Source organism: Hippopotamus amphibius, chromosome 8, assembly GCF_030028045.1.
Source record: "Hippopotamus amphibius kiboko isolate mHipAmp2 chromosome 8, mHipAmp2.hap2, whole genome shotgun sequence".
Classification (NCBI taxonomy): Eukaryota; Metazoa; Chordata; class Mammalia; order Artiodactyla; family Hippopotamidae; genus Hippopotamus; species Hippopotamus amphibius.
In genome coordinates, this window is record NC_080193.1 from 18,843,827 (window position 1) to 18,857,504 (window position 13,678).

A 13,678-nucleotide genomic window follows, 5' to 3' on the forward strand; every position below is an offset into this window, starting at 1 on the left:
GATATGACTGGCAGCTCTCTAGCTAGTGGCCTCATAGGCAGGTCCTCATGAGCCCAAGTGGTTGACAACAGACTCCCATCAAATATTCACTAAACATCCACCACCCTCTGCCCATCAAACATGAGAAATAGGAAGACATAGGCCATAGCCACAAGGGACTTCAAAGTTGAGCCTGCCACGAGTCCTGAAATTTACCTTCAAACATTTCTTTTGGAGAGGTCAAGGCTACTGATAGAATCACAGAATCTTAGATGTTGAGTACAGCCTCTATTTTACATGAGAAATAAATTCAAATTCTACCAGCCAACCTTCAGCCAGTCATGGGACCTGTCTGACCCTCAATAAAATGTGTTAAGGAAATCTACTCTGCCTTCATCAAATTATCTCATGTAAATAAATATGCTTTGTAAATTGGAAAGTGCTATGTGCACATTGGTTATAAAACTGACTACACAGCCTGATTCACAATAGCCAAAAAATGGAAAAACTCAAATGTTCAACAACCAATCAATGGATAAACAAAATGTGATATATACATACATGCAATATGATTCAGCCTAAAAAAAGGAATGGCATTCCAATGCATTAATGAACCTTGAAAATGTTATGCTAAGTAAAATAAGCCAGACACAAAAGACAGATGTATGATTCCACCTATTTGAGGCTCCTAGAATAGTCAGTTGATAGAGACAAAGAGAAACAGTGGTTACCAGGGGGAATGGGAGTACTGTTTAATGGGTATAGAGTTTCAGACAGGGGACCCTGGCACTGCTGACCATTCCATCCCCTTCCCTCCACCACCAAGAGCGAAAGTGCAGCCTAACAGCCCTTCACTTTCATCTTACATTTCTTTTTTTTCTTTAATACGTCTTTATTGGAGTATAATTGCTTTACAATGTTATGTTAGTTTCTGCTGTACAACAAAGTGAATCAGCTGTATTTATACATATATATCCGTATACACTCCCCCTTGAGCCTCCCTCCCTCCCTCCGCATCCCACCCCTCTAGGTTGTCACAAAGCACCAAGCTGACCTCCCTGTGCTATACAGCAGCTTCCCACTAGCTATCTGTTTTACAGCTGGTAGTGCATAGATGTCAATGCTACTCTCTCACTATGTCCTAGCCTCGCCTTCCCCCGCTGTGTCCTCAGGTCCATTCTCTACATTGGCGTCTTTGTTCCTGCCCTGTCACTAGGTTCATCAGTACTGTTTTTCTAGATTCCATATATATGTGTTGGCATGCAGTATTTGTTTTTTTCTTTCTTACCTGCTTCACTCTGTATGATGGACTCCAGGTCCATCCACCTCACTATCCATTTTCCATTTCAATTGGCAAGAGTTGTGGAAATGGATGGGGGTGATGGTTGCACAACAATATGAATGTACTTAATGCCACTGAACTGTACACTCAAAAATGGTTGAAATGGTAAATTCTATGTATATTGTACTACAACTTAAAAAAAATAACAGGCTAAGATCTCAAAGAGATTAGGATGATATATCCTAGCTTGTGGCCTGGGTAGGATCAGAAGAATAATAGCAAATGTTTATTTATCCCTACTGTGTGCTACGCATTTTGCATTGTTATTTCATTTAATCCCCAACAAACCTATAAAGTAGGCTTTATTATTATTCCCACTTTACAAATGATTAAACTGATTCTCAGCGAAAAAAAAAAAAAAGTTAGTGCTGTTAGAATCTATATTTGACGCACTGTAAATTTTCAATCTTAAGGTCCCTAGAAGCAAACAACATTCAACAGCATGAGACAGGAAAGTTCGTATTGTCAGCTAACCACAACTCGTTGAAACTTCATTAACCTCTACCAGATTATTGCTAGCTGGAAAGCCAATATCCTGATGAAACAATTTCCCCATGGGTAAAAGAAAAAAAAGCCAAATCAAGAAAACTCAGAGGAACTGGCACCCACAATGAGAACAGCTTTGCTGCTAGAGGGATTTCTTTGTGTCGAACTTTTTTTTCTGACAACCAAAGCACAAATATATAAGGAACAAGCCTGCAGGCAAACTTCCGTATAGAACCCTCCCTGGAGACATCTTTCCAAAGCTCCATGGAAGTGGCTACTTAGATTTCTGCCCAGCAGGCCACGATAAATAGATATTTTACAGTCAATCTCTTGGTACAATCATTTTGGCCATTTTAACTAGCTAACCAAAAGAAAAATCTACTTGGAATTCAACTTCTATTAATTACCCCAAAGTCAGAACACATAAAAAAGTTAGTACTTACCGCTACCGTAAAATACAAAAATCAGCTTATATGTCATCTCCATAATTAATCAGAGAAAATTAATAATTTTATGGTTTTTCTAATAAAAACAATGACCTCAAGTATAAAGCTATAACCTATAAACTTCCTGGCATCTGTATTTTTAGAACCCCAAGATAACACTGCATTACCAGTTGATGTTGGATATTTTCATGACGTTGCTTAAGAAGTTCTTCTGTCCTCTGCAAGAGACCAAATTCAGCTTTAAATTCAGCTATTATCTGATGCTTCTTTTTGAAAACTGTACTCTTGCTTCGAAGTTTACTGACATATCGTTTAAACTGTAAAAGAACACAATGTGTAGTTTAAGAAGTAGAAAAGTAGTTACTAAAAATATATAACCTCAATGTATTAGAAAAATTTTCTTTTCTACCATCCAACGTGTGTCACAAATATATAATAACTTAGTTTTATTAGAAAAGTTGGAAAGACTAACTGCACAATTAAAATATTTTGTGGGGACTTCCCCAGTGATCCAGTGGGTAAGACCCTATGTTCCCAGTGCAGGGGACCCAGGTTTGATCCCTGCTCGGGAAGCTAAATTCTGCATGCATGCCACAACTAAGAGTCTGCATGCTGTAATAAATATCCTGCATGCTGCAACTAAGACCCTGCACAGTCAAAATAAATTAAAAAAATACTTTGTGTATGCTTTTATTTTTTGGACCCATTAAATACTATAAATCATTAGACAAAAGCTATTCATTTTGGGCTTTACAAATAAGGACTAAGAAAACAGAAACTTCAACCCCATAAAAGTAAAAAGGTTAAAAAGAAGAAGAATAAAGTAGAAGACCAATTCTGGCTATGGTCTTATCATGACATCTCTTATATACTGTACTATTTTGGTGGCACTGGATCTACTGGGAATAAAATAGGCAACCAGAATAGTCAACACTTGTAGCTACTATTTATCATTTAAGAAAGGTACTGTGACCATATACCCTAAGAAGCATCTGAAATTCATCCCAAATGTTAAAAAGCTAAAAATATTCCAAATTAGTGGGAACTCATAGTTGCTTAATTCAGCTATTTACCTACTATTAAAGTTATAACTACTCTACTCTAATGGAAAGACCCTATTATTAAATAACATCAGCTAGGGTTTGGAAAAGCAAGTGTGATGAATATTTAAAGGAATTCATTTGACAAGTATTATTTATTAACTATTATGCACCAGGCACTGTACCAGATGCTGAGAATACAACTCTAAACAAGAAACTCACATGTCCTGCTCTCATCAAGCTTAAGGAATAGTGGGGAAAATGAACATTGAACTGATGTTCACAACCATGTTGTTATGAAGCAGTGAAGGGGCCCTGAGAATAAATAACAGATGTTTAACCTGGGTTGGGGTGAAGGTAGGAAAGGTGGGGGTTGGGATTTTAGGGAGGTGGGTTTTGACAAGTTTCTAAAAAATAATTTAAGCCATGACTGAAGCAGCAGGCATATGTTAGAGGAAGAAGGAAGAAGCAGGGAAGAGCATCCCAAGTAGAGGAAACAGCAAGTATAAAGGTCCCGAGGAACTGGCTCATTAAAAGTGTTGCTCAATATGAGAAGCAAATGTGAAAATTTTCTGGTATTTCTGAAACAGAACATAATACTTTTTAAAAAATCACTTTCTCTTATCTACCATTAATACTAAGAATTTTCAGATTTTTTAATACATAATTTTTTCTGCTCCAACCTTTCTTTTTATTATTATTTATTTTATTTGTTTATTGGCTGCGTTGGGTCTTTGCCGCTGCACATGGGCTCTCTCTAGTTGCAGTAAGCAGGGGCTACTCTTCATTGTAGTGCGTGGGCTCCTCATTGAGGTGGCTTCTCTTGTTGCAGAGCACAGGCTCTAGGCACGTGGGCCCCAGTAGTTGCAGCACATGGGCTCAATAGCTATGGCTCACAGGCTCCAGAACGCAGGCTCAACAGTTGTGGCACACGGGCCTAGCCACTCTGTGGGATCTTCCCAGAGCAGGGCTCCAACCCGTGTCCCCTGCATTGGCAGGCAGACTCTTAACCACTGAGCCACCTAGGAAGTCTCCAACCTTTTATTAACTACATTATTCTTAAAATGTCCAAAGTAAAAATCTGGCCTATTATACTTAAATGCATCACTTCAAAACAAAAGTAAGCCTCCATATTATCAAATATGAGAAAATTTTTTGATAATCTCAGCCTTTTTAATGCCCAGTTCTTTATAAGGGTAATTGGGGGGGGGGGTTGTGAATAACTTTATAAATAATGAAAGTAATGAATGTATTACTGAAATTTCAGAAAACAGAAAAAAAGGAAAAATTCACTCAAAGTCATTATCCCAATGCAACCTCTATTATCATGTGGTATTTTACTTCCTAATTTTAAAGGCTAAATCTAAGGTTAGTAATTTTAAATTGTAAGGCAGCAAAATAGGAAGGAGAACATTTCTAAAATTTAGGGTTTTTTTCTTAAAGACTTGATTGATTCCTGAATATACAAAGTCCTTAAAAATAGTAAGATTAAAAATTCTTCACATAAAAAATAACCCTCTAACTCCTAGTTTAGACATCTTTTAAAACTTGACTTAAACTTTGAAAGAAATGAGGCACACACTGTGTTTTAGAGGAAGGAAGTTCAAAATATTTTTCTATCCATGATTGAGTTACTTTTAATATTAAGGAACCCAGCCCAAACACAGCAAATTAATGGCTGGATTACAGAAACAGTTTAAAAAATTTAAGTCATACTGATGTACCTAGAATCTAATTACTTGCATTTTTTCCTTTTAAAGAATAAATGTGTAAGCCTGACATAACCACAGATTCAGAATCCCCAGAGTAAGTATATGTTCTATTAAAAGTGTCCTGGGCAAACTGCCCAAAATGAAATCAATCCTGTTCATCTGCTATCCTCTGTATTATCTAGGCCAGTCTTCCCCCTCTCTATCTTGCTGTGCTCTAGAACTATTTTTAAAAGATAAAAGCTATAAATGTTTTTGGTGAAAGAACAAACCTACAGATTACTCAATGTGCTCTACGCTGATTGGTTATTATTTGACATTCATTGGATAAACTACCTAGGGGAAAGGTAGTCAGGGTCAGATTAATGACAGCTCCATAAAATTAAGCAATAGATGGCCATCAAAGCACTCTGAGGCTTCTATTACCTTAGAGTGAATTAGAGGAATTAGAGGGAAAAAAAAAGCATTATTAATGATTTTTCCCCACTGGAAGTTTTTTCTAACTATCATTTGAATTGTAGGTTATTTCTGAATTTCCAGATTATTGAAAAAAAAGATGAAACTATTGAAGCTAAATCTTCAGACACATTCTTAATAATTTCTATAGGCCATACTTCCAGAAATGGTCAGAAGGAAATTGGGTTTTGATACATTCTGCCACACTGCCCTTCAAAGGCTATTTATAGTACTGTTTATAACTGTCAATTTAATAAGCAAAATAGTATCATATTTTATTTGCATTTCTTTATCAGGGAACTTCACTTTCTGTCATGTTAATTGTGATTTGTGAGGATTTTTTAAAATGATATGCCTGTCTTTGGCCCATTTTAAAATAATTAGTTAATTAATTTCATTGCACTGGGTCTTAAGTTGTGGCAGGTGGGCTCCTTAGTTGTGGCAGGTGGGCTTCTTAATTGTGGCATGTGAACTCTTAGTTGCAGCATGCAAGATCCTGACCAGGGATTGAACCTGAGCCCCCTGCATTGGGAGTGCAAAGTCTTAACCACTGTGCCACCAGGGAAGTCCCTTTGGCTCATTTTTTAATTGGAGCCTTTCTTGTGGATCTGTAATAATGATTTTCAAACTTTTTGGTCTCATAAATCCTTTACTGATGATCTCAAAAGGATTTTGTTTATTCAGATTGCTGACATGATCAATTTGAGTGAAAAGAATAGAATACTCATTAGCAAACCAAATCCAACAACATATAGAAAGGATCATATACCACGATCAAGTTGGATTCATCCCAAGGATGGTTCAACATATGCAAATCAATCAACATGATAACACCACATTAACAAAAGACAAAACACCACATGATCATCTCAATAGATACAGAGAAAGCATTTGATAAAATTCAACATCCATTCATGATAAAAAAATTCTCACCAAAGTGGGTATAAAACAATATACAACATAATAAAACATAATAAAAGCTATTTATGACAAACCCACAGCCAATATAATACTCAACAGTGAAAAGCTGAAAGCTTTCCCACTAAATTATGGAACAAGAACAAGATAAGTATACCCACTCTCACCACTTTTATTCAACATGGTATTGGAAGTCCTAGCCACAGCAATCAGACAAGAAAAAGAAATAAAAGGTAGGGCTTCCTAGGTGGCGCAGTGGTTAAGAATCCGCCTGCCAATGCAGAGGTCACGGGTTCGATCCCAGCTCCAGGAAGATCCCACATGCCGCGGAGCAACTAAGCCCGTGTGCCAAAAAAAAAAAAAAAAAAAAAGAAATAAAAGGTATCCAAATTGGAAGGGAGAGGTAAAATTGTCATTATATGTAGATGATACTTTACATAGAAAACCCTAAAGACTCTACACAAAAACTATTAGAACTAATCAATGAATTCAGCAAGGTAGCAGAATACAAGATTAATATACAAAAATCTGTTGCATTTCTTTATACTAACAATGAAATATTAGAAAGAGAAAGTAAAAAAAATTCTGTTTAAAATCATGTCAAGGAAATTCCCTGGCAGTCCAGTGGAAGATTCCATGCTTTCACTGCTGAGGGCCCCGGTTCAGCCCCAGGTCAGGGAACTAAGATCCCACAAGCCACGTGCTGTAGCCAAAAACATAAAATAAAATAAAATAAAATAATCAAATCAAATCATATCCCCCCCAAAATACCTAGGAATAAACCTACCCACAGGGGTGAAAGACTTATATGCTCAGAACTATAAAACACTGAAAAAGGAAACTGAAGACGATTCAAAAAAATGGAAAACTATCCCATGCTCTTAGACCGGAAGAATCAATATTGTTAAAATGACTGTACTACCCAAAGCAATCTACAGATTCAATGCGATCCCTATTAAATTACCCATGACATTTTTCAAATAACTAGAACAAATCATCCTAAAATTTATATGGAACCACAAAGGACCCAGAATTGCCAAAGCATTCCTAAGCAAAAAGAACAAAACTGAAGGCATAACTCTCCCAGATTTTAGACAATATTACAAAGCTACAAGTAATCAAAACAGCATGGTATTGGCACAAAAACAGACATATAGATCAGTGGAACAGACTAGAGAGCCCGGAAATAAACTCACATACCTATGGTCAATTAATCTTTAACAAAGGAGGCAATAATATACAATGGAGAAAAGACAGTATCTTCAGCAAGTGGTGCTGGGAAAGTTGGACAGCCGCATTACCCCAACCCTCACATCATACATAAAAATAAACTCAAAATGGCTTAAAGACTTAAATATAAGATATGACACCATAAAACCCCTAGAAGAGAACATAGGCAAAACATTCTCTGACATAAACTGTAGCAATGTTTTCTTAGTTCAGTCTCCCAAGGCAAAAGAAGTAAAAGCAAAAATAAACAGGACCTAATCAAATTATAAGCTTTTGCACAGCAAAAGAAACCATAAACAAAAATGAAAAGACAAACTACAGAATGGGAGAAAACGATGTGACTGACAAGGGCTTAATTTCTAAAATATACAAATAGCTCATACAGCTCAATTAAAAAAAATCAATCCAATTTAAAAAATGGGCAGAAGACCTAAATAGACATTTCTCCAAAGAAGATATACAGATGGCCAATGGGCATATGAAAAGATGCTCAATATGCCTAATTACTAGAGAAATCCAAATCAAAACTACAATGAGGTATCACCACACACCAGTCAGAATGGCCATCATCAAAAAGTCTACAAATAATAAATGCTGGAGAGGGTGTGGAGAAAAGGGAATCCTCCTGCACTGTTCATGGGAATGTAAATTGGTACAGCCACTATGGAGAACAGTATGGAGGTTCCATAGAAAACTAAAAATAGAGCTACCATATGATCCAGCAATCTTACTCCTGGGCATATATCCAGAGAAAACCCTAATCCAAAAAGACACACGCGCTCCAATGTTCATAGCAGCATTATTTACAATAGCCAAGACACAGATGCAACCTAAGCATCCATCAGAAGATTTACGGATAAAGAAGGTGTGGTATATATACATGATGGAATATTACTCAGCCATAAAAAAGGATGAAATACTGTTGTTTGCAGCAACATGGACATAGAGATTATCATACTAAGTGAAGTAAGTCAAAGAAAGACAAATATCATATGATATCACTTATATGTGGAATCCAAAATATGACACAAATGAACATATTTACAAAATAGAAATAGACTCACAGACACAGAAAACAAACTTACGGTTACTAAAGGGGAAGGGGGGCAGCAAATTAGGACTATGGAATTAACAGATACACATCACTATATATAAAATAAACAACATGGATTTACTGTATAGCACAGGGAACTATATTTAATATCTTGTAATAATCTATAATGGAAAAGAATCTGAAAAAAATATATATAACTGAATCACTTTGCTGTAACAACTGAAACTAACAACTATACTTCAATTAAAAAAAGGAATAGAATATGCAATTATTGGACCCCTTAACTTCATAATGTATAAAAATCAATTCCAACTGGATTATAGACTTAAATGTGAAAGACAGAACTAAAAATCTAGAATATAGGGAAATATTACTATGATTATTGAGATAGGAAAGGATTTCTTAAACAAAACACAAAAAAAGCACAAACTGAAAATAGATGTTGATAAACTTGACTTTGCTAAAATTGAGAACTTTTGTTCATCAAAATATATATTAAGAGATTAAGAATATAAATCATAAATTGGGAAAATATATTTACAATACATTAATTCAATAAAGAATTTGTATCCAAAAATACATAAATTAAACCTATGAATCAATGAAAGACAAATAATCCAATAGGAAACTGGATAAAATACTTGAATAGTCACTTCATAGAAATGAAAATCCAAAATGGCCAATAAGCATATTAAAAGCTGTTTAACCTCCTCTGTAATCAAATTAGTAATGCAAATTAAAACCATACTAAGATACCATTGTACTATTCACCCAATTAGCAAAAATAAAAAGTCCTTCAATACTAAGTGTTGTTGAAGATGTGGAGGAAGTAGAACACCTATTCACCACTGAGAGTGAGGGATATATAATTTAGAACACTAGATTGGAAAAGAACTTGGCATACCTACTAAAGTTAACCTGTGCTCATCCCATGCTCCATCAACTCCACTCCCACAAACAGCAGGGCTTCTCACACTTACCTACAGTGATGGACCAGTTTTTTAAAATTTCTAATCATTTGTAGACTGGATACTTTTATAAAATAACAAAAATGTTTATATAATATCAAATTACTATAAATGATTCTAAATGCTTCCTCTTAATTTATATGGTGGTGGATTAGTAACTTAACAGTTTGTGGACTAGAACTGGTCTTCAGACCACACTTTGAGAAGCACTGCTTCAGAGCAGATCTTCCTGAATAGGGTATGCTTCAGTACACTCATGTGGCACAAATATTACAGGTGTGCCAAGATGTTAACCCACTCAGACTCTACAGCATCTGGGCAAGATATTATAAAGAACTCCAAAGCCAGTTATTCTCAGCTATAAGCAGCCTTATCTTTTTACCTCAGTATACTAAACAATAACCATTTTCTTTAAGTGTCATATTGTGAAAAAAGGTAGGAAATGCTATCCTGGAAAAACTCTTGCTCATAGTCACTGGGAGACAGACATAAGAATATTGATACCATTTTAATAAATTTATTTATTTATTTATTTATTTATTGGCTGTGTTGGGTCTTTGTTGCTGCACACAGGCTTTCTCTAGTTGCAGTGAGCAGGCGCTACTCTTCATTGCGGTGCTCGGGCTTCTCACTGCAGTGGCTTCTTTTGTTGTGGAGCACGGGCTCTAGGCGCACGGGTTTCAGTAGTTGTGGCACGTGGGCTCAAAATAGTTGTGGCTCTCGGGCTCAAGAGTGCAGGCTCAGTAGTTGTGGTGCTCAGGCTTAGTTGCTCCAAGGCATGTGGGATCTTCCCGGACCAGGGATCGAATCCATGTCCTCTGCACTGACAGGTGGATTCTTAACCACTGTGCCACCAAGGAAGCCTGTGTTTTACTTTTTAAACTACGTATTTGTATTAATCTAAAAAATTATACTTAAAAGAAAAATCTACCCCAAGAAAGCCCATCACCAACAAAAACTTAACAGCTGATAGATTTTATTTTGAATAGACTTTGAGTATTAAAAATTAAATTTACTCATAATTCTGTTATAATAACTATTTGAGCAAAAATTCACAAATTTATAAATTAACCACTAAAGGCCCTAGGAGCAGTTCAACAGGGTCACAGAAGCAGTTCAGAGAGTTGCTGAGGCCACAGGCTATAATTTCAAATCCTGGCTCCACCACTTAAAGTGACCTTGGGGAGGTTTTTAAATAAGATCTATAAAATGTACTAAAGTTCTATAAAAATTGAATAACGGATAATGATTAACAATGTCTGTCATTTTGTTTGAACACAGTTAAAAAGTAACTAGAAAATGAGACAATTTACTGTTCCTTCTAAATGCTAAGAAACAAATGTCAAGTAATTAGAACAAACAGAAGAGTGAAGATCTAGGTGTGATACAATGCTCTTTAGAACTAAAATAGAACAATCACTACAGCAAGAAACTACACATCTACATACTCTGAGTACGACTATGTAAAATGTTTGTATATATGTCTATAAACCAAGATTGGGAGAGAATGAAGAAATAAAAGTAGCTATTGTGTTGGGCAGGTAGGGTTATGAGTGAATTCTTTGAGATTTACTTCTTAAATATTTAAAAATTTAAAAAATAATTTAAAGGAACTCTGGCATAGGAGATAAGCAATAAATCCTTGGAACGTTAAGGAGAAAGCTTTCAATAGTGCCCTACAGCAGGTCAATCAAGCAAATTTGTCATGAAAGTGAACTATGAAGATTGCCATTGTTCAGGAAGGCCCATTATGGTAGCTATTACTAATCATTTGGTCCAAGACACATTTGTCATCTAATAAATTTGTCATTTATGAAAGAGCAGCCATCAATTTATAGACGCTGAGATCGGTGAGATTAATGTTTTAATAGTGCTAGCTTCTGGCTTCAGGATCAATTTTACACACTCAGCTCCTTTGTGATTAAAATGGTTTTGACATATCTTCTTTCTCCTCTTACCCATTTAATATGCTTTAGAACTCTTAATAGTAATGATCAAAATAAGGGCAACCTTTTTTAAAGCACAAGGCAGCTTATTTCCCTAAGTATGTAATCATTTGCAAATGCTTTTCAAGCTTATCTGGAACTCAAAAGTGTTACTGGATTCCAGACATCATTCTGGATATTTATGTGGAAACAAGAATCTCTGCTCCTGCTGCAAATTTCCAACTCAAAACCTGGCAAGAAACTATTTTCACAGTAATTAGCTATGAAGACTTTATAAGACTTTATATAATAAGTACTTTATATTGTCAAGAACCACAAAGAGTCATTTTTTAAAACACTATTCCCCCTTTTAAAGAGGAGGAAACCCATAGAGAAATTAATACAACTCACCACAATTCAGAAAGTTAGGAAAACTGGATTAGAATGAATACTTCTGTCCTCAAATCCTGTTGGTCCACTAACCAAGCTATTTTCCACTTCTCAATTAAATCACATCTTTGTCAGATATTTCATCAAATGATTTTTAAGCATAGAAAACTATGGAAATAGGCCCAAGCGAGTTAGGTGTGAGATGGATAACACCAACTGTTCAAGAGTAGAATGAATATGCCCAAATGGTCATCATTTTTTTGCCCATTTGTCAGTGTTTCTATTCTGTCTGAATTCAGATTGCGGAAAACCTGAAAAGGCCATCTTTAAGTCACACTTCACATCATAAATCATTTGGACTTCCTTAAGTCTGGTCTCAGAGTTGCTATTTGTTTCAAGGCAAGAAAAAATGTTTTAAAGCAACTTTTGTTTTCTGCTAAAATGTTAGTCTTTTCAAATCACCCATCATAACTAGTTTAATATATAAATATAGACATACAAATACTATTTTAACCTTTTCCAACCTGTTAGTATTACGTTTTCAACTTTAAATTAGAAAATCTCACCAAGCCAAGCATAAACAACATAATTACCTACATAAGATAGTGGACAGTTAACTGCTGATTCTCTGGAGAGAGTCTATAATAAGCAATATGATATATGCTAGTAGAAATCTGTCTTAATAGAAACTTGTGGCACAAGAGCATCCATTTGGGAAACAAAGTTAATCATATCATCCAAGGTCTCTGTGCTTCTATTATAAATCAAATCACCACCATACAGCTGTTACTACATCTCTAATGGGGTTTTCAACTGCTGTCCAAGCAGTTAACTCTCAAAAAAATTTTCTATGAAAAGTCTTCACATTTTGGGTTAAAACTGTGGGATTACCTACACTGCATATATAATACCCTACTTTTATTACAGTGAATTGAGCCAAATTTATTTGATTCTGTTTTGTTCTATCTCCTGGGAAATTTTAGGAGCCTCAGGTCCTGCTATGAACTCTAAAGAGTGTAATGTGATTTGAAACGTTCTAAAAATATCACAGGTTTGCCTGGGCTCACTTAGAAGGGTGGATGATTCAATTACAAGTGTCAAAATTTGATTCCTAATTTTTCAGGATCTGACAGCTGCAGCTAATCTTGCCAGGATTCCCTTATCTTCACTGTGCTGCTCTTTGAAGTATTTAAAGAAGATTTCATAATCTTTGCAATTTAGCTCTAGGATTTCTGTCAGTAGCTGTAGAATGAATTGGTTGGCTCTTTCTAAAGCTGGTTATACATATTATTTGATCAAGCACATTTTTGAAGTAGCCATTAACTGCAAAACAGCTGAGTTGCTTGTAATGGTTAGGGAAGAAAACATAATGAACTCTAAACCTGTACACCATAAACCAGAAGTGACTTTTCAATGCATGAAATGCCAATGGAACCTTAACCAAAGGTTCACTTGTTGCTATAAAAAAGTTCAGACTCAAAAGGCATGCATTCATTTGAATGACAGCTCTGAGAAGGGCACTAGCACTACATCACTAGGGCTAGTTTTTGGTTTTGCTTCTCAAATAATTAAAGCAGAGATTCAGAGATACCAAGGTGAGGAAGATGGTAGCTATGCGGCACTACTCCCAGAAGTACAGCCTCTATTCTTTGCTCTTCCATAAGTGAGACAAAGTCATCAAGTTTAGATTGTTGCCTATGAAAGGGTAAAAATCATGCTTACCAAAAGAATTGAC

General features: G+C 35.6%; 1 protein-coding gene across 14 annotated transcripts in view; it reads right to left on the bottom strand.

Moving 5' to 3' along the window:
* IFT81 (intraflagellar transport 81) overlaps positions 1-13,678 on the bottom strand; it is a 241,975-nt gene that overhangs the window by 30,255 nt on the left and 198,042 nt on the right. For 12 of the 14 annotated variants that reach the window (XM_057747000.1, XM_057747011.1, XM_057747010.1 and 9 more), the window contains one exon: positions 2,421-2,570. The exons of 1 other annotated variant lie outside the window; for it this stretch is intronic. In XM_057747000.1, the coding sequence (XP_057602983.1) occupies positions 2,421-2,570 (150 nt within the window). The remainder of the gene's footprint in view (positions 1-2,420; positions 2,571-13,678) is intronic. One more of the 14 variants, XM_057747006.1, reaches the window with a different exon arrangement.